Source organism: Passer montanus, unplaced genomic scaffold, assembly GCF_014805655.1.
Source record: "Passer montanus isolate IOZ18808 unplaced genomic scaffold, ASM1480565v1 scaffold15, whole genome shotgun sequence".
In the NCBI taxonomy this organism is placed as follows: domain Eukaryota; kingdom Metazoa; phylum Chordata; class Aves; order Passeriformes; family Passeridae; genus Passer; species Passer montanus.
The window spans coordinates 14,994,628-15,020,359 of NW_024362051.1; the positions used below are offsets into that span (position 1 = coordinate 14,994,628).

General features: G+C 42.5%; 1 protein-coding gene across 1 annotated transcript; it reads right to left on the reverse strand.

Moving 5' to 3' along the window:
- Positions 1-8,354: 8,354 nt before the first annotated feature.
- GFRA3 (GDNF family receptor alpha 3) lies at positions 8,355-20,001 on the reverse strand. Its single transcript, XM_039701539.1, has 8 exons — positions 19,896-20,001; positions 16,229-16,504; positions 15,431-15,523; positions 14,659-15,004; positions 14,476-14,585; positions 13,208-13,342; positions 12,108-12,238; positions 8,355-11,800 (listed from the first exon to the last, which is right to left on the reverse strand). Exons 1-8 carry the CDS (start codon positions 19,936-19,938, stop codon positions 11,666-11,668), a joined length of 1,269 nt encoding a protein of 422 aa, XP_039557473.1. The 5' UTR covers positions 19,939-20,001; the 3' UTR covers positions 8,355-11,665.
- Between the last annotated feature and the right edge of the window lie 5,731 nt (positions 20,002-25,732).

Consider the following 25,732-nt stretch of genomic DNA (forward strand, 5'->3'; position numbering starts at 1 on the left):
CACAGCTACCTGGATGAGATTGTCTCTAGTCCCTCAGAGAAACAAATTGACAAAAACAAGGAAGGTCGGTGATGGAACGGTGGGAATTGTGTTCATCATACCAGTGGGTTGTGTAGGTGCTTTAAAAGGAATTTTTTTTTCAAAGTGGAGATCTTCAAATGTACAGCTAATGCTTGATGAAATCCTGTGTACGTGGTCTTTACCAAGTGAAGTGTCTTGCCAATACAGTTAGTTTCATCTGTTGACAGAGAATTTAACTTCTTTATTATGATGCTGTAAAACTGTGCTTTTTAACTTTTTTAAACATCGACCATGATTACAGTTTCCTGTATAATTTTACACTGAGAAGTCTGATGTTATAAGAACTTATTTTCTACTATTGGTTGTATTCTCCATTTAGCATAGTTAACACAACTCCCACTTTTGCTTTTTGTAGTCTGTTGGGACATCATTAATGTTAAAACTTGGAAACCATGTGACCCTAAAGTATGAGGGAAACCATTTATACTTTATTTGAGACAAAAGAATAAATTTGCACCAACTGGAGATAGTTTCAAAGGGTAGAAGATCTGAATTCCAGGAAATCTGCCTATGACTCAGTTAATTGTGACAGCACAGTAGAGAGGGTAGGCTATTGTGCAGTCAGTAATGTTGTTTTTCCCCCCTCTCTCTTGTTCAGATCTCAGTTGTTTTCTTGCGAGGTTAATTGAGATGAAGTGACATAAAATGCCTCTGAGAGCTGTGGACTAATGCAGCAAAAGTGTTTATTGTGCCTGAATCACTCCTCCATATCTGAAAAATTCATTGACTCATGCCATGTATTTTCTAGTTTTAGGAGATTTGGTTTAATTGCAGCTTTTGATGAGCTTGGGAGTAGTAGCAGTGAGGCGTGCATATCTAGCCCATATGCTCTGAGAAAACCAGCATGCACCATTTGCTTAGCATGTTGCCCACTAAGACCTCTGTGGATATTGTAAGGAATCATGCAGGTACTTAATATGCTGTTATTCAAGAACCTTCATATTATTGCTAAACTGCAGTTCCCTATTTAATGGAGCATGGACTTGCTCCCTTTTCAGGAGACCAAGAAATTTGTTTTAACCCGTTGCAAAAGTTATGGTTAGGCCAGACATTAGGAACTAGGAATGTGTCTGATTGGGTTGTATTTAGTGTGCTGCTGTGCATCCTTGAAGTCATGGAGGAGAAGGGAGTCTGGAGACGACACAAGGAGTCGTGATCATTTTGCCACGTGCGCAGCTGGGATCTGCAATTGCTGAGCAGCCCAGGCACTGCTAAGATCCTGCAGCCTGTGGCTCCAGTGGCACTGCTGTCTGACACAAGTATGTGGTGTGTGCTGAGAAGGTCAGTCCTACATCTGTCATTCTCCCTTCAGTGCTAATGACTGTGTACCTAGGCAGTAATGAAAAACTAATTTGGTTTCAAATCCATTGCTGTTTTTCCTTGGGGCCACTGAAGTCAAGAGTGAGACAGGTGAATTTGGGAAAGCAGAACTGCACCTTTTGTTATTGGTGAAAGCTAATGCTGGAAGAAACAGAAGTCACTGATATGCAACGATTTTTTTTCCTACCTTACCTCTAGGAGGGAAGTAAATAGTACTGTTGGTAAAAAAAAAAAATTTAAAAAAATTGCTCTTAGTTTCTTTATGAGTGAGCTTTGTCACTGAGCAAGTCAGAACAGATTTCTAAAGTCAGGAAACTTACAAATTCTTTCTGAAAGTCCTTATTTATATTTGGTTTGTCCAGGCACTTTTCCCCCCTTTTCATTATACTTACTCTCCATTTGAGAAAAGAGGAGGGTGTTTTATGTTGAACAGCAATCCGTTGCTATGTTTTAAGGCAGTACCATTTTGTATAGTTTTGACCTTGCAAAATAACTAAATGCCTGGTACCCACAGCTCCTCCTGATTGTAGGAGGGGACTTACAGTTGCTCAGTAGAACACAAAATCAGAATGCTTGGTAGCATTTCTATTTAGCATGAGTGTTACTGAGAGGATATATATTTAATAGGAATTCATGCTTTTAAACTATTTCTGAGAGAGTTTTGTGAATTTTGTCTAGATGCCCAGGTAAACATGTGCATAGATTATGTCTTTTTCCCTCCTTTTAAGAACAGGAAATATAAAATCCCCACAAAGCCCACTAGACTGCATCTCCATAATGGAGATGCAATATAAGGGAATTTGTAGGGACGTTTTTGATAAAAGTAGATTACGTTTTTATCACCATTAAAAGTTAGGATGAATCCCAGTAACCATAAGCATATATCAAAATACAACATTACAGCAATTCCTGGTAACTGCTTTGGTCCCAGTGGCACATGATTTACTGCTTATCCTCATTCTGTGTTGACATGAACCAGAGTAATTTCTATGGCACTTGAGGCCATCTCTTCCAAGGTGGCATAGTGTCATTTGGTCAGATGACTGAAATCATTAAGTTAATAGTGATTTACACTACCACCACTGCTACTACTACTACTACTACTACCATTACTCCTTCCTCTCTGAAAGATATCCCTTTATCTGCTGAAGGAAGGCAGCTGAACACAAATTCTCCTCTCATCTGTTATCACTAAAGGGAAAGCAGCTTAGCTTACATCACCATGGTGTTCCAATGGGCTAGAAATGTATAGCCATTTGAAAGATACTCATGTTTTAAAATTGCTCAATATTTGTCAGAAGTCATCTTCTCACACTGCTGTTGCACTGGTGAGGGAGATGAGTAAGAAGATTCTGTATTCAAAGGCAAAGAGGAGGCTTTTCATGCTCACTGAATCAATGCTTTCTGCCTAATTGAAAACTGAACTTAAATCAGGTGCCTGTTTTCTGCTTATAAATTGAATTTCTTCTAGTAGTTTCACTTCAAAAAATGTTGGTGTCCTGTCCTCTTTCAACCTCTTGGCCACTCCAAAGAAGTGAGCTACAAGAGGTATGTTGGTACCTAGTTCATATTATTAATTCTGTTCTACACCCATATCAAATCAGTAACTAGCAAAGAAGGGTCCAAGGAGGACTGAGTCTGAAGTTTTCAGTGAGTGACAGGTACAATAAGCAGAGATGATTGGACTGAATCCAGCCATTTTATAAATGGAGAACAACTGGTAGCATGTCACAAGAGTGTAAGCACAACATTTATTCAAGGAATATTTAATTAAACTGGAAGGTAATGGAAGATACAGTGTACAGCTCTTCCATTACAGAAAGCACTAGATTGCTTTGATGATTTATTACTGGGGAGAAATAATAGCTTCATGTTTTTTTTTCAAGACAGAGAATGAAAGTGATATGGCATTTTAAAGCTACACAGATTGCATTGATATAAATTTAAGAATTTTTGCCAAGCTGAGTACTATCCTTCTGTTGATCTACTTGTTTCTGATCTTGTTAGATAAAACATTTCAGAGGAAAGATTTGACTTTCAAATTTGCAACATCCACTCTACAGTTCAGAAAATTTGTAGTGTAGCTGCTGTGTGCTCCTTAAAAGATAAAATCCAACACAGTAAAAATAACTTCTTGGTTAGGGGACCAAGATAGTGCTGCTGCAGAATGGGAAGTGGTTCCAATTTTGTCATGAGAAATGTACGCTGAAACATGTAATGTTATCATGTCAAATCTCATACCAGTTACAGGAGTTCTCAGTTGAGTATTTTACATTTGCTGATTTAAATTTAGATTTGTATTCTCTGCAGAGGTGTTAAATACAGAGTAAAAACTGTTGGTCTGGTATGACTGATGGGCTCTTGAGTAATGAAGCCTGACACTGAAATGGCAAAAAAGGATGAATCTGCTGTTGCCAGTATGGGGGCTGCTGAGTTTTGCAGGATGGAGCAGCTGTATGTAAAGATGCTTTTCAGCCACTCTTAAGGTAGCTGTGAAAATAATACTATTAATACATGTTGGAAAACCAGTGAGGTTTTAATAGAAGTAAATGTGCTTCTCCAGCCTGTGGGCTGCCGGTCCCATTTGGGAAGGCATCTACGTTAATCTGACATCTTGTTTAGCACTGATAACGCTAGAGAGTCCAATTAAAATATTTCAAGAAGACATCCCCATACAAGACTACAGAAGACTACACTGATTGTCCGCTAATGTGTATTGAATTTTAGCTAAATACAGCCCCGGGTGCTGTGCTGGAAAGCAGGAAAGCTTGCTTTTCAAGCTCTTAATTCCTTTTATATTGATTTGGCTGCTAATGATATAACCTTCTACTCTAATTAACTGACATCTGCATTAGGCTGAATAAGAGCCCCCTGCTTGAAGCTGTCCACTTGTTTGTGTTATGAAATGTGTCCTTCTGTTATATTTTGCTCAGATTAGGTCAGTCTGTGCAAAATAGACCATCTAAACGATTGACTTTCCTTTTAAATACCTTGTAAAGCAAGTTTCTCTTTCTGCTGTCTCCATTTCTGCCTGTTTTTTCCAGGGTGTGTGTTGCTGGGAAGCCTGTCCAGAGCTGGTTCACTGACTGGGTGCTTTTCTAAACCTACCTTCCCCATGGACTATTAGCTCCTTTGACTGATTTGAGGCTGCCAAGAAAGGTGTAAAGTGAGATAAAGATGGGCTATGAAGACCTGAGGATAATGGGTCATTTTGTATGGTTTAGGTTGTGAAACAACTGAGATGTAAGGGACTTAAATCAAGCTAAAAACATTGCTAGGTTGGAATAGGCAATCTGCTTATGAAACCATGTTGCCAAAATTACAAACCACCAGTTCTCAGTTTGGGAAATTTTGATATCAACATATGAAAAAAATAAAATACGTGTTATTTAGCTCACATAATAAGTCACTAGTTTGCATAAGTTCAGCATGAGCAGCTGTTTGGGTTTCTTATGTGTGCTGTTGCCACATATATGTTTGCCCATTTTTCTTTAGGAGAAGGTTGTGAGTCTCAGGAAAAATTATGTGAAGTTAGGATTTTTTCACATTTTTACCTCTGTAGAAGCTTCAAACCCAGTGAGAGGTGCTGCAGGAAGCTGCTTTCTCCTGCTGTGGGGACTGGGGCATCTCTCTTACAACATCTGAGGAAGAAAAATTAAAACAGGGCATTAGACTCAGTCTTGGTAATACCTTAACAGGCAACTGGAATCTGAATTGAAAAGTTCATGCTTGAAAATCTGAATTAAATACAGACTCAGGTAGCTACCTGAGCAATACTGTGCTATCATGAGTAATAGCAGGACTCCTGGTGACATCTGCTAACTGAGATCAGTCAAAAACAAATGAAAAATAGACTAGTAAATCAATCAACTCATCATCTTGCCCATTTCATTACCATTTTATTGTGTCTGATTTACCAGGTGGAAGATGTAACTCAGTGATGCTTGAGAAGACAGGCCAACCTTTAGCTCTTAGTGTTAGCATTTCAAGCGCGTAGATGGACTGTTATGTCCCACATAGTATGACTAAAACAGCTCAGATATTAGTCTAAATATTTTAGTAAATTTCTTCATGACAAGTCATAGTCTTTCTCTCAGAGCCTTTCTGTGTTCAAAATGTATATAAAACTGACATTTTCACTGTGATTTGCAGTTCTGTATTAATTCCATTTACACTGTTATTTGTATTTGCATATTGAAAATGAAGTGTTCAGTGCACAACAGAGCTTCTGTTGTGGTAACTCTGCAGCTCCCAGTTGGGAGTAGCATAGCAATTGGTTGTGTAGTGTATTGGTGGAACTGAATTCCTTGTGCATTAAAATGTTTGCACAATAATGGATTAAAATTGAGAAAAAAAGATGGGAAATCTCTTAGCTGGTTTCTGGTAGAACTATCATAACATGTCATATCACATTTCTGATTTGGAATGATGGGTATGAAATCCAAAAAGTTTGTGGCTGGAAGAATTAGCTGCTAATTTCACATTTCTACAGAAAGACTGAGCAATTCCTGTTTTGTAGCCCTGAAAACATAATGGAGCCCTGGGGATCATTGACAAAACAAGCTTCTTAGAGCCACTAGCACTTAGCAAAATTGACTTCAGTTAATCAAAAGATTCTTTAGGGAGAGGGGAAAAAAAAGGAAGAAGCTGGTGTTTTGGAAAGCTGGAGAACAAGTAACTGTATGCAGATGTTCAAAGAAATTCCATTTTCTTGTGGTTGAAACTCAGTGACCTATAATATCAGTATCTAATGGGCAAACTTACATTGAAGAAAGTCATTTAAGTACTAGACTGATGGGGAAAAAAAGGTGAAAGGGAAGAGAGTACAGTGGCACTTTTCTCAGCCTGTATGGACACAGAGGCATTGACCACAACTCTCTGGTTACATCCATCCAGCCAATTCCTTATCCACCAATTTGTCCACCCTTCAAACCTCTATCTCTTCAATTTGGAGATAAGGATGTCATGTGATTTACTAATCAATTTTGATTCAGCCATATTATCAGCACAACATTTCTCAGTCTTTTTACAGTTATCTCTGTATATAAATAATCTTCTCTTGTGTTCTCAGGCTCACTAGCGTTTCTTCTTACAAAGTGCTTCTAGAGGGTCCAGTACATACCTCTTAGCTCTTCAAGCTTCTCATGGTGTGAACTCCGTGATTCTGGCCATACAGTAAAGCAAAGGCAAAGATGATTTGCTCTACATCAGGATAAGTGATTGGAGTGTTGCTTAATAAATTTTGTCATCTGATGGGGGGAGGAACAGCTGAATCACATGCCTTACAGGAAAACAGGTGGGACCAATGGGAAGAAAGATGAGCCAAAAATCACACAATTATTTTGTGCTAGCTTAATGTCTGCTTGTTCTGCCCGAAGGTAAAGACATAGTTATCAGAGCCATTTATCAGGTACACCATTTTAGTATAAACTTGTTTAAAAAAGGGTAGAGCCCCTTTGTCATCTTAATTAGACAGTAACCCATTGATTCCAAGCGGGCCTTCATTTTCTAATTATTTAGTACATAATGTCATTAAACATCTTCTAGTGGACAGGATTGCTCTAAAAGCTTTAGTTCCAGAGCTCTAATATTAGGCTTTTGGCATTCATCCCTGTGTGTGAAAAGCAGTCCGTTTGTTTACCAGGAATTTAGATTCCCATTACTGGCGGAATTAGCAGTGAGCTATTAGTCTGATTCAAGCACTTAACAATTGCTGATCATCTCCTCCTAGCTTGGGGATAATGGAGGTGATCAGCTGTAAATGGAAAGTATGTGTGGCTATTTTCATGGAGGCACTTGGAGAAAGTGCAGCATCCCCTGACCTCTTCTAACCCTGGGGTTTGCAAGAACCCAAACACCAAGTCGCTTCCTGGAGGAGAGCTAATCACCTATCAGAAGAGCTTCCATTAGAGACTAACCAAGCTCAGGCTCAACCGACCCTGCCTCAAATGAAAAAAGGTTCAGCCACAAAGTCCCTGGGGTAGAAATGATTAGCCTCTGATTGTATTTACCAGGATCTGTTTCAGTGGGGGAAGCAGCTGTGGAATAGCTGCGAGTTGTGATTCCATAGCAGTGCTGAACTATCCTGTAGAGCTCAGCAGTGCTGCTTGGCTTCCTCTTTTTCCACTGTTGTCCCCAAAAGCTTTGCCTGGTTCATGGGCGCCTCAAAGATTACTTTGACAATTCTCCTTTTTATTCTGTGTAGTTTATTGTGTAAAGTTGCCTACCATTTTGGCAAATGAGTGACATGATTTTAAGGATGTATTGAAAAAGATACTTTCATTCTTTATAGATGCTGAACCTGTAGCCCTTTCCTATCAATTGAAAGTTACCTTTTATTGTCAGCTGATTTTGAGAGAGGCGTGCCAGCGATCTGTAGCCAGGAATCACTGTTTGAAACCAACAGTGCTTTAGCTTTTCATCATCTGCAATAACATATTGTTCCCCCTTCTAAAAGGAAAACTGCAGCCACTTGATTTTTACTAAAACATAGACATTTCTTGGAGGCAGTGGGAATTATTTGAATGAGGCAAGGACGCTATTTTGGGACATGCAAAATCAAGGTTTATCTCTGGCATCATCTGGCTTATGACCTCGGGCAAGAAATGTGAATTGGTTCTCCCACTTGTCACAAGAAACCACTTATCTAACAGTTGACTGAGCTCACTGCTGGAGGACTATATGAATGCCCTTTGTACATGCTACATGAGATGATGTTGAGAGACCTAGAGCTCTATCAGAGATCTAGAAGCCACATCTGAAGTACCTGACAGTGAGTGATATCTGTAAAAGTTAAGATTGCTTTGTAAGAGATTCTAACTCTATTCTTTACATTTCTCTTCCATATTTCCTCCAGCAGTGGAGATAAGGAGTGTAGCTTCTATGAAATGCAAAGGAAGGCAGGAGACTTCTAGAGTTGCATGATAAATTTTATTAGTCAGACCTCACATTATTTTACTCTTTAAAAAAGAATCTACATTACAGTAATTAGAAGGTTCCCTCCTCCTAGATGCTTGCTGAATGCTCATTTTTAAGACTGTCTGGATAGAGAATTTTTATTGGATTAATTTTGTGTTTTGTGGATTATCTTTTGTGAGACCACAGGTGCTCACAGGATGTTGTTTTCCACTTTTTGGGAACAGAAGCTAAGCAGGGGTTCTTAATTGCCCTGTAGTATGGTTAGTAAGCTGTTCTGATTGGGTTTAGGAAATGTGCCAGTCTTGGAACATGGATGGTGCTGACAGAATGGAATTGTAGTGATACTGGCATGACATTTCTAGTAGCAGTTAAGTTGTGCATGCATATATGCTGTGTAGTTGAAAAATTGTGATATATGGAGATCAGGTGTTAGAAAAGTCTAAGTGAAAAGTGTGAGTACCTGTGAATGAAGGTGTAGTTAGAAGTGAATTTTGCTTGCAGTTATTGATGAACGAGCTAAGAGGCAGCTGTGTATATAAAGGTGCATGAAAAAATGACAGGACACTTTGAAAAAAAAACAAACAAACAACAAACTGACATGTTTTGTTTCAATTTCAGTCCAGAGTATGATTTGTCCAAGTGTCAAGCATTTTCCTGTACAATCCAGGATATGACAGAAGACTGCAATTGCAATCAATAACCTTCTTAGTAGGAATTTAGTGCCCTAGACATGAACAAGAAAATGCTAATCCCTTTTTCCATATCAATCTGTTTTACAGCACTAAATTTGGGAAAGAGGAAAGATCACTGCAGAGAGGAGTGGGACATCAATGCAGTACATTGTGTGCCAGTACTGCATTGTGTGTGGTACAGATCACTCAGAAATCTACTCCATTATTCTCACAAATATTCTCTCTGTCGTGTGGAATAGTGAAAATAATAACATTTTCTTCTTCCTTGTCACTCTCCGTTAACTTCCGGAGATGACAGATGCTATTACATTACAGTCAAGAATCTTGATACATTTCTAAGTCCCACCATATGGAGGATGGTCTAATGTACATACTATATTAAGGTTACAGAAACTATTTTTATTAACTAATGGCGGCAAATGTGTGGAAACAGTGCTGTCTCTTGCTCCAAATAGCTACATTTCAGTAGGTAATGAGAAATATCAGCATTAGTACACCTGTTCATTAAGAAAACATATTCATTCCTACTGCATGTAAATAATACATTGCTTTTCTGTGTGACAGAGGAGATGATGCTGCTGCCTGCATGATTTCTTTGCTCTACCTGCCTAGGAAATAAACAGAAGTCCGGAATTAGAAATGTAAATATTACCACTGCAGGAGGATAATTACTTTGATACACATGACGATGTAAGATTCTGTAATAAGTTGTCTGACAGTGGCTGTGCTTCTCTGGCTACAGATAAAACACAGGATAAAAAGAAATACCCAGGTACTCCGCCTCTGTTCAGGATTATAATCTCGTTTGGATGTGTACAGTATTGTTCAGATTTGTTGGCTCTCTCTCAGTATGAGCAATAGGCTCTACATGTGTGCATGGAGAAGCTGTTTTGAGCTGAGTTCTGGCTATTTGAAAATGTTGGCTGGCTGGTGAGGCAACTTTTGCACACAATTGATTGTAGACTGTTAACCTATGCTCAGAAATCAATATTCACTTAACACCACATTTTAACAGACAAACGCAGCACAAACTAACAGCAGTTACACAGTGCACACATTTACATTCAGAATAAACAGGTTATGAAACGGTGCTTGGCAGGGGCAGGTGGCTGGAAGGTGATAATGGTAACTTCAATATACAGACAGATACAAGGAGATTCTAGCAACTGTATGTCCCAGGGTTTGTAGTCAATGTACCTTGTACCTTTCAATGACCTAAATGTATTCTCTAAGGGTAACAGAGAAGGTTTGTCCTGAGGCCAGGCAAGATAATTTTTTGCTACATAAGCCTAAATTTACTGGAGTTGACCACCATTCATCTTGAACAACAAAATCCAAGTGTGTTGCTAGCCACAATAATGGATTATGTGTATGTTGAAGGAACAACAGAATGGAGCATAAACTCTAGTGTAGTGTTTTTGATCTGGACTGGTATGTTTCATATACTTAAAATAAAGGATTTGAAAAGGGAACTGAAAGTAGTCCAGAGATGGTGTTTACCGGGGACTTCACATGTATGTTTATTGAGATTTACTTGCAACCTACTCAGTATCAGTACAGAGTGGGGGAGTGAAATGGATTGAGAGCAGCCCTGCAGCAAAGGACTTGGATACATGGCTAGATGGAAAACTAGACGTGACTTAGTAAAATGCACTTGCAGCCCAGAAAGCCATCCTGCAGCCTGGGCTACATAAAAAGAAGCACGGCCAGCAGGCTGAGAGGTGATTCTTCCCCTCTACCCCAGCACACCTCCCCACCCAGAGTTCAGCATTCCACCTCTGAGGTGCCCAGTACATGACACACATGGACCTGTTCAAGAAGGTTCAGCTAGGGCCATGAAAATTATGAGGGGGCTAGAACTCTTCTCCTATGAAGAAAGGCTGAGACAGTTGATGTGGTTTGGCCTGGAGAAGAGAACGCTCTGTGGCAACCTTGTTGTGCCTTTTCAATACATCAGGGGGGATGATAAGCACTGAGAGAGACTTTTTTCCAGGGTCTCTAGGGACAGGATATGGAACGATGTTTTTAAACTGAAAGAGGGTATGTTTAGATTGACTATTAGGAAAAAATTATTCCCTGTGAGGGGGGTGATGCACTGGCACAGATTGTCCAGGGAAGCTGTGCTTGCCCCATCCCTTCAAGTGTGCGAGGCCAGGCTGAACGGGCTTTGCAGCAACATGGTCTAGTGGAAGGTGGTCCCTGCCCATGGCATGGGGTTGGAGGTAAATGATTTTTTAAGGTCCCTTTAAACTCAAACCATTCAATGATTGTATGCCGGAGGAGGAGCTTCAGAGGGTGGGGTGGTCAAAGACACTGTCAGATCATCCCTACAGTCAGAAACCAAACTCTGCACAAATTCTGAAAGAAATCAGACATTAGATTTTACCTATTAAGCTGGAACATTAGCCTGTTACTCAGAATGTGTACACAGCAGAAGCAACAGTGAGAACTCTACCTGCAGAGCTAAGTGCAAACTGACAGGGAGAAAGTGGGGTGCAAGTATGTGGGAGGTTTCCAGTGATTGCCATTCTGGGTTAAGGCCATTCCTCTTGTCTTAAAGTCTTCTGTTTCCCAAAGGTAAATCTGTACTGGGACATGCCTGGATACGGAATAATATTAATAATATGGGAAGGAAATATTCCATTTATGCCACATTAATGTGGGCTAAGCAACAGGGGCAGGAACAGAGCCAGAGAAGGCCAGGAAGTAGCAGCTCCAGAAAATACAGAGGAGGCCATAGGCATAGTGCTGTGTTTGGAGCTGTCTCGCTGTGTCTTCCCTTCAGCCACCTAGGAAACAAAAAGGAGGGATGAATCCCAGTTAGACACATTTATGCTCAAAATTGTGGCTGTAGAACCTCTGGTTCTGAGCACTAATGTGAGACTATTGAAACTCCTGTGGCCAGACATACAGCCTCCTATTTTTGCTTGTCTGTGGAAGGACTAACTTAAGGTAGAGTAGTCCAGTGTTCTGCATGCACATGGCATCCCTTGGTTTGATGTCCAAAGTCACATATTTCCAGATCCAAGGTGTTTCAATGACTGTCTCTAGGCTACTTGACTTACTACTTTGTGAAGACAACAAAGCATTGCGTACCTGGGACATTGCTGAAGAGAGAGATGTGCTGGCACTGTCTCCTTGGAAGCTTAGGGAAGATGAATAAAGTAAGTCTTCCTGTCTTTCTAGAGCTGTCTGCTTCAGATGCATTTGAGACCAAATGGTATTTTCTGCAAACAGAAGTAAATTAAGAGTCTTACTGTACTTTTCTTGTGCACACCTTGGAGTCTAGTGAGCAGAAGTCTAGAGAAGCTATTTCAGGAAAGGCACTCACAGGCTGTGTGGCCTTGATTTAGAAAATACGTATTCTCTGTTTTATGAATGGCCTGTCAGTTTGTGGGTTTACTTGTGAGATTGAGCAGACTGAAAAAACAGTTTGAACTGTACTTGAAGACTTTTGGGCCCCTCTGCGACTTTCCCAACTGTATTTTGTAAGGGGCAGGTCTGTACTATCTCGGATGAGATGATTAAATTGTAGATGTGTCTATAGTGCTGGGTGTAAGGCTTTTATATACTGCAGAAGGCAGATTTAAATATTAATCATTTATGTAATTATGCTGTTTTCTTTTATATCCTTTTAAAGCTTTTACAAACATAAAATATTTAAATCTCATTAAGGTATGTTGCTAAAATGCTAGGGAAATAAAAGAAATACAGACTTAGGGTTACACAGTTGCATGTAACAGGACTTTTGCAACTGCTATGCTGAGTCTAGTAACAGGCTGCATCAGGAGCTACTTATCTTGACTGAGTAAATGAGGGCCAGGGGTGAGTACAGAAACAGAGGACGAGGAGGGGAATCCTGACCCCATAATCCTAGTGCACAAATGTGGTTACTTCGCAACCTATGGATACAGCATGCCTCACCTCCCCTTGGTGATGTTTTTGCAGTGCCCTTCATTTGAATGATGTTTGGAAATAGCTTCAAGGGTGTTCGAGATGAACAGAAATGTTGCCAAAAGATACAGAAACATTTCTTAGAGCAGATCCAGGCTGGTCCCATAGGTTGCAAAGGAAATCATGGAGACATTGCACAAGATAGAACTATACACAAGAGCAGTGCAACACAGAGTCTTGCAACCACAGGATTTAAATTGCTCTCTGCTGAGCTGCTTCTCTGTGATGTGACTGATGCTTACCAAGACATTTGTTGCTTTCAAACATGCCGAGTATCTGGTCACATTTCTCCTTCTGGTTGCCGCTGTTCTCACATGTACACCACAAGGAAACTTCCACACTGGAGTTACTGACATAGTTGGGTGTCATGGGCGTGCCTGTCCCAAACCCCCAGATGAAAGAAGCATTATGAATCACGTTATACTGAAGAAAATGCTTCCCTGGAGGCATAAGCCTTCCACTGTCATAAGTGTGTTACCCAGGTGAGGTCAGGAATGCCAACTAGGTGGCCCAGGCTTGATGAACCTACCTGAAGTCTGCTGAGCTGTGAGAAAGTGTTGAGATTGCTACTGCTGACACAGGCACTCTGAGATGTATTGAGAACTGAAGCTGGTGCTAGCATTAAATTGTGATGTGTACACAGCAGAAGCAATGGTGAAAACTGTACCTGCAGAGCTCGGTGAAAACTGATGAGGGTAAAGCAATGTAATGATGCAAGCATTAAATTGTGAAGGATTTTTGGTTTGGGATGTGAAGGACTTGCGTGGACTGAGCTGACATATGGCAGCAAAGGGTACTCTTGCTTCTTGTGTAACTGGCAACACTGTGTAGCCAGGTGTCTTTTGACAAACAAATACTGCACTCCTGTAGTGTGCCACTCAGGCAGTGTTCATTTAGCTCAAAAGTAGTAGAGCCATCTGGAAAAATTGAAAGTCTAGTCTAGATTTACAGCTTCTGAGGTACTGCTGCTCTTTACATCCTCTTTTGAGCTACTCTGAAAACGTTTTAGTAGGTTGGTAGATAGTAAATAACTAAAACCAAAGATGACCTTCCTTCTAACAGCTGGTAGTCCTATGTTCTGGCTGGCTCTGAGAACATAGTGCGCACAATACTAACAAGCCAACAGGAATCTAAAAGTCAGGCAGTGATGGAATGCTCTGTTTAATCACTGCTGTGATGGGATGTAACTCCAGCATTAGGAATGACAATGACTTAGTTCACAGAAGCCCACGGAGCGCTGTTGCTGAGGCACTTGGAGTGCTTTGCACCAGCTGATAATGCAAAGAGGCATAAAAGTACAGCAAAAAATGCCATGGAAGAGCTCTCTTTGGACTGCATTTACCTCTGAGGCAAGGGAGAGCACTAGTATCCATGAGTAAGGCATATTCACCAGTATACTGAGTGCTACCTCCTGCAGGAGACCAGAACGGTCCTTCACAGCATCAGAGAGTGCCTGAAAGTTTGTGGCCTGAAAGCATCTACCCTGTATGTTCCTGTGGATATGACTTACCAATCATCCCCATATAAGCCTGCAGGCATGCAGCATGGTTGTGCAGAGAGCAGCCATCTGGAGATGTGTCTACAGGTTGACAATTTTGTTGGAAATCAGCCAGTCGGGATCTGTAGGAAGGAAAATGAGGCCATCAGTGTCATTGTTGTTCTCTTGGATAACATCCTCTGCTGTCTGACCTACTTGCAGATATGGTCTTCTAAGCAGGAGTCCAGAAGCCAGAGGCAATTTGGTTTGGTGTTATACTGGAAGGAACAATCAGGAACAATAGTTTTGCGGCGTCTTTCTCCACAAAATTCATCTTGACATGGACAGAACAGGATCCTTTTGGTGAAATCCTCAGGAACTTTTTCAAAGAAATTCCTTAGCCCCCTGTGGCACTTGCGCCGGTCACACACATCCTCACTTCCTGCTCCCTTGGTGCAGATGGAGGCATAGTCTGTGCGCAGACGAAAACATTTCTTGCTCAGATTACAGATGTGTGTTGCTCTCAGACATGGATTTGTTGTGTCTCCTGCTAACTGTGAGCCTATAAAGCCAAAAGAAACACAAAAACCATGAAGTAAGTCTCCAGAAGCGATTCTGTATGGAAGCAGGAGTACTCCTTTCTTGATGGTCAGATTCAAAAAATCAAAAACAACAGAGCAAACCAGTCCTTCTATGTGCCTGCAGTATGACACTGTAATTATACTAGTTACAAATGAGTATTTTTTTAATTGGTTCATAGTAGGGTGCTTGTTTCAGAAAATGGATCATTGTGGGTTGTTACTGGTTTCATGGGCCTGGATCTGTGGCTTTATTTACGCTTGGTAGGAATGACAAATTTAGGCAAGTAGCTAGAGCAGGCATTCCTCTGATCAAAGGGGCCATCAACCCAAATTGTTCTTAATAATCTTCAACCCATGAAAAGATAAGAGAGGGAAGCATTATATCATGTAACCATTACATTTCTTACCTGACACCAGAGCTGCCAGTTTATTATAATCTGTTTTCCAGTGTTCTTCATTTGCTGGATTCTCATAGGGAGAGGTCTCCAAATTGAGATAACCTAGGCAAGGTTAAATACAAGCTATTTAATGCAGTGGGAGATGGGAGAAATGCTTTATGACCAATTTTATTTATTTATTGTTTATTTATTCTTAAATGGATATTTTTCTTATTTATGCCTGGTTCTTTCATCCAGCTGGAGTTCAGAAATGCTCTGTCTCACTCAAAGCCAAATGCAAAGAATGGTTCTTCTGGAACTGCAGAGCTATTACTGTATAAAACCCTCATTACATTTTGTCCAGATGGAATTTGGTCAATCTAGTCAATTGGATTTTTTCAGCTTCAGTAAGTATGAGGAGTTGAGCAGCACAGGCAGGCTCTAGTGGGAGGTCAAGTAGAAGCATCCCACAAAAGGAGGCAGCAGAACGCTTAGGTATGCTATGGCAATATGTGTCATAATCACATGTGTTTTCAGTGATGGACAGACAGGACCATTTTGAGGTATTTTTCACAGCACTAAATCTAACTATCTCAGTGTAGCTGTCTTTGTCTCTTAGGTTTGCTGGTGTATTTGAAGGGCTGGTCCCATACCAGATCAGTTTTCTCTGCTTATCAAACAGAGTAGTAATGAATTCTCTTTACTAGGAGATATGGTTCTGGAGCAATTAGCTACAGTGCTGAGAAGTGGACTTTCACGGTTGTTTTCACCTAGGGGATGGGGGTAAGCCTTACTAGTACCTTGTAAATTTATATTACTTCATCTCACCATCTGTCATGCTGGAGTGAACAGTCCAGAAAATGCGTAAGCAGTGCTCCTGTCTCTTCATGCGCCGGTGACACTTGCAGTGCAGCAAAGAGCTGTTCCCGAGGTCAAGCTCTGCATTCAGACATCTGACCCTGCTGTTGTGATCCAGTGAAAGGAGGTGAGTCTTGGCCAGGGCACAGTTTTCCAGGGTCCTGTATGTGGCATTGCAGGTGGAGTCAGAGAGGCATAGCTGCTCTGCCATAACACAGTCACTGCTGGGCAGAGCCATGAGGTCTCCTGATCAAGCACAGAAAAGACTGTTAGGGCCCCAGTCAAAATGAATGCCACACAAACATCTTGTCCTTGTTCTGCAGGGATTCTGTCTTCAAAAAGGACTCCTTGAAAGAAACAGAACTTGTTAGGATCGTTCATGAGGAGTAGTTAAGGGACAAGAGCTGTCTCCATTTAGAAAAAAAAAAAAAGAAAGATGAATATAAATGAAAGAGGGAACAAAAGGTTAAATAAAAGCCTCCATAATAATTTTGTTCAACTTGGCTGGGATCAGGGATTGCTCTGTATTTTGGGGACTAGTAAATCTCTATGAAACCTTGGGGTTGCTGAGGCCTGTTTTGAAGAAGCTCTTCTACCTGGGCACTGAAAACCACAGTGCAATAAGCACATAGTAACACCATACTATGTACTGTGAGTCAGTACTACTACAATTACTAAAGTATATGCTGGTCATTCAGAGATGTACTGAAAAAACCATTTATAGAGTATAAAAACAAATACTTTAATGTGCCTGAAGATTCAAGAATGTGTATTCTTTGCATAATAAAATGAATCCTTAGCAAAGGATGCAAGTAGCTTCATACAGAAGGGCTGATATGCAGTCAATTAAAGTACATAGAGCCCAGTCCCTAAAATCCCTGCCAAAAATGCAGGTGAAGGCTTGGTCCGTAAGAACCTCATGAAGTTCAACCAGTCCAAGTACAGGTGCTCCACCTGGGTCAGGGCAATCCCAGACCCAAGTACAGACTGGGAGATGAACCAATTGAGAGCAGCCCTCCAGAGGAAGACTTGGGGATTCTCAGTGGTATGGTCATGTGCACTTGCAGCCCAAAAAACATATATACCCTGAGCTGCACCAAAATCAGCATGGCCAGCAGATTGAGAGTAGGTTCTGCCCTCATGAGACCCCACCTGCAGTGCTTTATCCAGCCCTGGGGCCCTCAGCACAGGAAGGACATTAACCTGTTAGCATGTGTCCAGAGGAGGCCCAAAGATGCTCTGAGGGTTGGAGCACCTCCTGCTATGAAAAAGGTTCGGGGAGACCTCCACTGGATTCCCTTTCAGTACTTATAGGGGACTTATAAAAAAGGAGGGATAGCAACTTTTTGTACAGGCAGATAGTGCTAGGACAAGGGGAAACAGTTTTAAAATAAAAAGACAAGATTTAGATTAGATGTTAGGAAGAAGTCATTTACTCAAAGGGTGATAGGGGCCTGGCACATGTTGTCCAGAACAGCTGTGGCTGCCCCATCCTTGGAATTGTCCAAGGCCAGGTTGGATGAGACTTGGGGCAATCTGGTCTAGTGGAAGGTGTCCTTGTCCGTGGCAGGGGGGTAGACCAAGATGATCTTTAAGGTCCCTTCCTGCCCAAGTCTTTCTGTAATTTTATGATTATGTTGTCATAGGTAGATTAATTCAGTCCGTAATCTTTCTTCATTTCTGCAATAGATGAATCTATGTTTACAGTACAATTACAATGAAGTCTTGAAACAAGACAGTTTTCTAATAAAATTTATGTGTAGGCTGGTATGTTTCTTCCCTCCAGGGCAATATTCCTTGGCTAGCTTTTGGAAATGACTGTGCTGAGCCTTACATCCACCTTTAGTGTTCTTTGGGTACATCATGTTACTTATCATTCTCTTGTTCAGGTGCAGTAATACTATTTCAGTCTGCCATCATTAAAAATTAGGAAGAGATCCTGGTACAACTCATATTGCCCAGTGTACCATCTTCCCCATGTAATTTGTTCTCCCACTTACTTCGTTTTTGCTAGCTTCATCAGTTTATTTGCTGCAAGCAATAGAATGCCAGCCTGCTTCTCAAAGTTTCTACTCTCCATACAGCTCAGTAATATTATCTAGGTATCTCTGTCTCACTTGTACAAGTTTCTTTCTTCTTCCAGCAACTTACTGTACTTTGTAATTCATCTGGTTCTTACATAGAGACTTGATGACTTTTCAAACTCCCTGAAAAATCTCTCATCAGGATGCCTTTGTATCCAGCACAGTGGGTTCAGGTGAAGCTGCTCTAAACCTCAGCTCTAAAACAGTCCTCCTCTATACACATCATTTACTATCTGTACACTGTTATAAGCCCTGAAATTTGGCGAGTTGTTTAATTTTTTCTTAAATCTTGTCTTAGTAGTCCAGTAACAATGTGAAAGAATGAAAAAACTAATTCTTTCCTAGATCTGTGGTCTAGGTTGCAGAACATTTTAAAGATGTATGTGTATGGGAATCCCATCTGTAGTTTTTTTTTTTTTTAAAGTTAAAATGTAATAACCAATTAACACATTATGATTACTTATAACTTAGAAAAAAATTGATAGGTAATGCAATACACCTTTATTCTCCCTTTTCAATGTCCTGTCATATACATATGTCTATCTTGTTTCCCCTGGTGCATTTAAAGAGATGACAGTTACAGAAGGGAACCCTTCGTTTATCAAACACAGTGACCAAAGAAGCATTAGCTTTTGGACATGGCAAATTGTGGGAAATCTTTTGCAATCGTGTGGCTGCCAGTGGCTACTGTGGTGTATGTGCAGTAGCCCATCTTTCAACAGTCAAAAACCTGCAGCTTTTTCTGAGTGCAAAGCACCCCTAGACAGAAACTAGGAATGCTTCAGAGAAGTTTCTAATTTCTTTATTCCTAATCACATCAACCCTGAAGACTGAACAAGAGATGAACTGGGTAAAGGAATAATTTCAATCCTCAGCTCTTGTCATTTGGCAGTAGTAGGAGGCAGAGTAGAACAATCAACTGCATCTCTGCAGGAGTTCTTTGGATTTGTCTTGGCAAACCGAGCCTAGTCTCGCAAAACTGTGGGCCTTAAGCATTCCAGAGGGCGAATGAATGGGGGTTAGGTATCAAAAACTGCTCTGGACGAAGCCAGCGAGAGCGCGGCGCAGCCGGGACCAGCTGAGGCGAATGAATCTCCGCGTTGTGCCCATCCGGCCGCATTCAGGGATCGGCTCCCGGCATCTCCTCTCGCCTTCTCACGCCTTGCCTCCAGGGCAGACGGTCCCCTCCCCAGAGCGTCCCTCCGGTTTGACCACAACCACACCGGAGGTCCCCCTTTCGGGCCAAAGCAGCAGCCACCTTTCCCGGTTTGAATCGCGAATTCCTACCCGCCGCCGGCGCGCGGGGCAGCTGGAGCCGATGGCCGGGAGAGCCGCGCGGCTTTCGGGAGCGCCGCGCTCGGGACGCGCTCCGCGCTCCGCGCTCCGCGCCCGGCATCGGGGGAGCAGCGGTCAGCCCTAGCGACCGCGACCCCGGCGCGCCCCTGCAACCCGCGGCGGGACCGGGGTGAGAGCGATGCCGCTGTCTCCCCGCCGGGAGAGGGACAGGGTCGTGCCGCGCTGCCCAGCCCGCCCCGCGCCCCGGGCGCTGTTACCGGCTCGGGAGAGAAGCAGCCCCAGGAGCAGCGCCGGCCCCATGCTGGCGGTCAGTGGCTCCGAGCGCCGCGGCTGCAGCTCGCATGCCGCGCGCGGCCCCGCCCGGTGCTGCTGAGCCCGGCCCGCCCCGTCGAGGTGCGGGCAGCGAGCACCGCCCCCGGCCCGGCCTCCCGCGGGACCGCGGCCCGCCCGTGGCCCCCCCAGCGGGCTGAGGGGCCCGGCGCTCGGCGAGCTGCTGGGACATGGGGCGAGTGACGGGGGTCATCCAGCGGCCGCTGTCCTCGGGGCGACCGGGAAGCCGCTGGGCCTGGGGCCGGGCAGTGTACGGCAGCTTCAAAAGGGGCGTTTTGGAAGGGGCTGCGCAAGGCGTTTGTTTATTGATTGATAGCACACTTCAGTACCGAGAGCAGAGCTGTCCCTGCGCAACCTCGGGGGCGTATTTGGGTAAAGGACAGTAAGTCTCCAACTTAGGAGAGTCTCCTTCACTCTGAAGGGATTGTTCTTGGACGATACAGAGGCAGACAGGCTTTTGAGTAGATTCCCCAAGTGATTCTTGGGTCTGTGGATGGGACGACTGAGCTTATGGCTTCTTCCTTTTGGCTTTATTGTGAAGGCTGTTATTTCAGTTTCTTACCTGGTGCTGGCTCTGTCTTCACTGAGCTGCTTGTCTGGAGCCACACAAAAGATGGCATTTCTAAGAGCCCATATGGCATTTAGGCAGCTGTGCTTCTTTTGAACAGCTACTTCGTTTTAATTTGCATCCTAAAATCAAATTAACCAGTGTGGAAAAGTTACAGTCCAACACATGCACTTCAAACATTGGAATATTAAATAGGGTCAATGTTTTTGTAAGTCAGTTGTTTGCATAAATAGAGAGACCATCTGCCTGAAAACCCCAACAGAAAGGGTAATAACTGTGCAAATACATTAAGTATTCAACATATATGAATATCTAATTCAATGGTGCCCTCCTGTTCTTGAGTTTTTAAGAAAGATTAGTTCTCCTGCTTACTGCAAGGAACTGCTGTGAGAGAATTCTTCTGTGTGGAAATTACTGTATATTGCCGTATTAAAGCAAGTAGCAGTTCCTGTGATATGCTAGACATTTCATTTTGACAGCCATGACTGCCACAACCAGTGAAGAGTGGGTTTTACCAAGAAAGTCTTTTGTTTGCTGTAGGTGCTGAGTTACTTAGTTGTACCTTATTTTGTATAGTATTAATCTTATGAAGATTACAGCATGCTGGTGCTTCTGCTGCTTTTTTTCAGGATTTGACCACTACAACCCTTCTTGAGTCAAAACCAGAGCACGTTACTGGGAGGTGCAAAAGATGCTGAGTCTTGGCCATTTTGTCAGGAGTACTATCAGAGAACTACTGGGGGAGGTAGCACAGAGGAGGGCTGAGCAAACACTTCTCTGCCTGGGCTAATATTTACAGCACCACACTCTGCTCTTTACAGGGTTAGAGACAGACAGCAGACATTCACAGCTAATAGTAACACCTGTACACTACAGAAATATTAACCTAATGCAAACAACCCAGCAGAAGTTGATGTCTGTATTTATGGAAAACCAAATAAAAACCTCCTCCATTTCCTAGCATGAGTGCTAGTGCCCTAAACAGCTCTGGCTGCTTATTGCCAAAGAAGGTTCAGGGGTTTGACATCCATAGCAGCTAGTTTTGTGTTTTGTGTTTCAGTCCCTGGGATACTTGGCCACTTCTGGCTCAGACAGTTTTATCTTTTTGTTCCTATGAGTAAATAATTCAAAGCTGCCCTTGTATTTTACCCTCAGTGTGGGTCACAGCAGGAAGGTCAGAGATGTTTAGTTGTCTGTCTGATTAAATACAGTCATACAGCTCCATGATTAGACTATATCTTTGGTGAGAATAATTGTAAGTTGTTCTACAGGAAAAGGGAACTAAGAAATTTATGATGATTAAAATTCAGGATGAGCAATGAACATGCTGGACAATACAGTTTCAGTCCAGAGGGACTTAGAGAAATGAAAGAACTGGGTTAACAGGTGCCTTATGATGTTTAGGAAGGATCATTGTGTTCTGAAACAGGGCACAGTGACCCCATGCATCTTTCCTGGCTGAGGACTGAGTGGATGAGAAGCAGTCCTGCTGGAAGGACCTGGAAGTTGCCATGGATACCAGTAAGATGTGATTGTGAATAAAACAACCCACACACCACACTGTATTAGGAAGAACATGGCCAGAGACTGAAAGAAATTATTCATGTCTGCTTAGCAGTGGAATGGCTACACCTGGACTGCTGTGTGCAGTTTCCTGCCCCTGAAGTTCAAGAGGGATGTGGAGGAACGAGAAAGGGTCCAGTGGAGGGCTACCAAGATGGTAGCACATGACCTACAAATTGATTATCAGACCTGGGCTTGTTTGAGAGACCATCTACTACTACCCTACAGCTACTTAAAGGTGAGCTGCAAAGGTGATAAACCCAAATGGCAGGTGATACAAGAAATTATGATGGCCATAAATTTCATCTTGGGTTGTTCAGGCTGAGTACTATTAAAAACTTTTTCACTAAGACGTCGGTGCAGTGCTAGAACAGATTATCTATAAGAGTCTGTACTGTACAGACTAGTACAAAGATGTTGGATCAGAGATTCTCTAAGTCCCTTTTCACCACCTAGTTAAGGCAATGGTTAGTGTGCACATGCTTGAATGACAGAAGCAACTTAAGGCATGAGCAGCTCAGAAGAAAAATTATTTGTGAAAGGAAAGCAAAAATACTTTTTCAAGAGAAGAAAGGAGGAGAACCTTATAACAGAGCTGCTCTACTACCTTAAGTCTAAATTTTTTCAGAGGCAATAACATAGACAAAATGAGTAGTTTTAATAGTGCATTACACTATATTTTGATTCAAAGACATTTAAGTGATGCACTGTGAGCCCATTTTTCTGATCCAGATATATCCATGATGCATATTGTCTCTCCTTGTCTCAAGTGAAGTTTAATTAGTTTGCAGTGGATCTGGCAGTGGCAAGACAGACCCAGACCTTAGGGGTTGTACCTGTTCAGTGTAGTCAGAAAAATAATGGAACTGTCATGGTTTTGGAAGAGTATTTCCCAATTTACTTCTCCCACTAAAACTTTGCTGTTGCTCCCCTGCCTTCCTTCAATTGGAAGAACAAAAGGCAAAGGTCACAGGTGGAGACAAGAAAGAGGAATGAGATAAGGAACAGTAACAGCAACAATATTAATAACAAAAGGTACAAGACAGAGAAATTATTTGCACCAAAAGTCCGACAGTACTCACTGGCTCTTCCCAACCATGCTTTCCCCCAATAGAAGGAACCCCTTCTGCTCAGAAGTGAGAGTTCCTTTCTCTGCCCCCAGCAATGATGTGAGGTGGTATCAAATAATATTAGGGTATTGGCCACGCCCACTCTCACTGATCTGTGCCAAAACCAGAACAGGAACCAAATCAAAGATTTTACTTTCCTGTAGGCTTGGAAGGTACTCAAACAGGCATTAAAGCAATCAAGTTAAAGAAACACGAACTAGATTATTTCCTCTTGTTTCAGCAGCAGTTCTGCAGCTGCTTTCCACGGTGAAATGGACTGGACTTCTATTCATGCAAGCCATGAGACAGAGGACTCAAAGCCACATGAGGCCACAAAGATCAGTGATCCCACTCTGCTGACACCTTCACTGCCTTTCAGTGCTGTGGAACACAGAACACGAGCCAGTAGGTTCTTATTTTAATCACTCCTGTAGGTTCTTATTTTAATCACTCCTGTAAATTTTCTCCTCTTTGCTTGTGAGAGAGATGGGCACATGGCAGGGCAGCAGCACAGGGGCTGTTTACTTTACATCTTATCAGCAGCATTATGTGCTTTAGAGACTGCCAGGAAAGACTGAGGTACAAGCTGCTCCTATTGAGTCAACAATATGCCCAGGCAGCCAGGGTGCATCAAGCAAAACATCGCCAGCCAGTCAAGGGAGTTGATTGTCCTGCTTTACTCTGCACTGGTGCAGCCCCACCTTGAGTATTGTGTGCAGTTTTGGGCACCACCATATAAAGACTTTAAGCTACTAGTGACCATCCAAAGGAGGCCACAAGGGTAGAGAAGGGTCTGGGGGCAAAGCTTAGGAGGTACAGCTCAGGACGCTTTGTTTGTTCAGCCAGGAGGAGGCTGAGGGGAGACCTTATTGCAGTCTTCAACATTCTTGTGAGGGGAAGCAGAGGGGCAGGTGCCAATCACTTCACTCTCGTGACCAGTGACAGGATTTGAGGAAAAGGCATGGAGCTGAGTCATGGAGGTTTAGGCTGGGTACTGGGGAAAGGTTTTTCACCCAAAGAGCAGTTGAGCACTGGAACAGGCTCTGCAGGACAGTGGTCACAGCACCAAGCACCTGAGTTCAAGAAGTGTTTGGACATTGTTCTCAGGCACATCATGGGATCCTTGGTATGTCCTGTGCAGGGCCAGGAGTCGGACTTGATGATCATGATGGGTCTCTTCCAAGTAAGCATATGCTATTATTCTGTGATTCTGATACATGGCAGGACTTTGCACCACAGCACAGAGTAGCTGAGGCTACCCACATAGATGAGGCTTTCTTTACTAATTTTGCACCTGGCAACAGGGTTTCTAGGATTTCCAATTTCTTTGTCTGTCCTCAGGAAAATTCTCTCTTGCCTCCTATTCCTTCTGTTTTTTTTTAAAGCATCCAACAAAGCACTTGCCTGAAGAGCTATCAGCAGGAGTGTTGACAGCATGTAAAGGGAGACTCCCTGGGCCATAGGCAATTGTGCTCCAGAAGACTAGGGCTGCTTCAGTAATGTGTTAGAAGGCTTGCCTCTGTGGTTTGGCATGCAAGCCAAATGGGTAAAACTACCTTTTTTTTTTTTTCAGTAGCCACATATAGCAGAGACACTGAATTAATTCTTGACAAACTGTTGGAAACAAGTAGTAGTCTCACAGATTGCCACCAACAACTTACATGTGCCAGATTATTTTTTAATTATAGGCAAATTAATGAATTCACATTCCTTAGCCTCTTGTCTCTTTCCACACAGGAGGGCTTTTGCCTCTTCTAGGTTCCTGGTATCAGAGCCACTCTTCATGGTTTTGTCACTATTTCAACCAGTTCATGAAATAATCCGAGATATTTAAGGGTCGTCTAACCCAGTGGGCCTTGAAACACATTTTTCTAAGCACTCTATCTTTGCCAAACATTCTTACCTTGCTATTATTTAACTGCTCGAGTGAGTGTCAGCACAGGCAGGTAGCAGCCAGGACAGCCACAAACCCATGGCTGAACCCCAATGAGTAATTTAGTTCTCTTCCCTTGCTAACTGGGGGATCCCCACTGCAACCCCTTGGCAGAGGCACACAGGTGGAGACATAGGCACCATTAAACCGGGGTCATGCCAGAGGATCACTGGAGTGTTCACATCTGTTTGGCAAGAGTTATTCCCAGCTTCGTGTATACAATCCTCCTCTGCAGACAGTCATCTGCTTTTAACCCATTCATCCCAATGCACAGTCGCCAGCTGTGTTCCAATTATCACGTTGCCTTTTGTCCACCTAACTCCAACATAGAGCAAGAGGAATGCACACAGATCTGTTAAAACACACCGTGGCATATCTGAATGGAATGTAGGAGGTATTTAAGAAAAGGGCCCTGTGAAAGTAGATCAACTGTATGAACAGGTACCAGGAACATTTTTGTAATAAAGAGCTTTAATTTGTTCTTCGATAAACTGTACAGAACTTGCTTAGTGACGTCCTTGTCGTGATTAATGTAGTGGATTCTCAGGACGAGCGGGTATCGCAGCACTGATCCACCCCCAGAAGCACGGG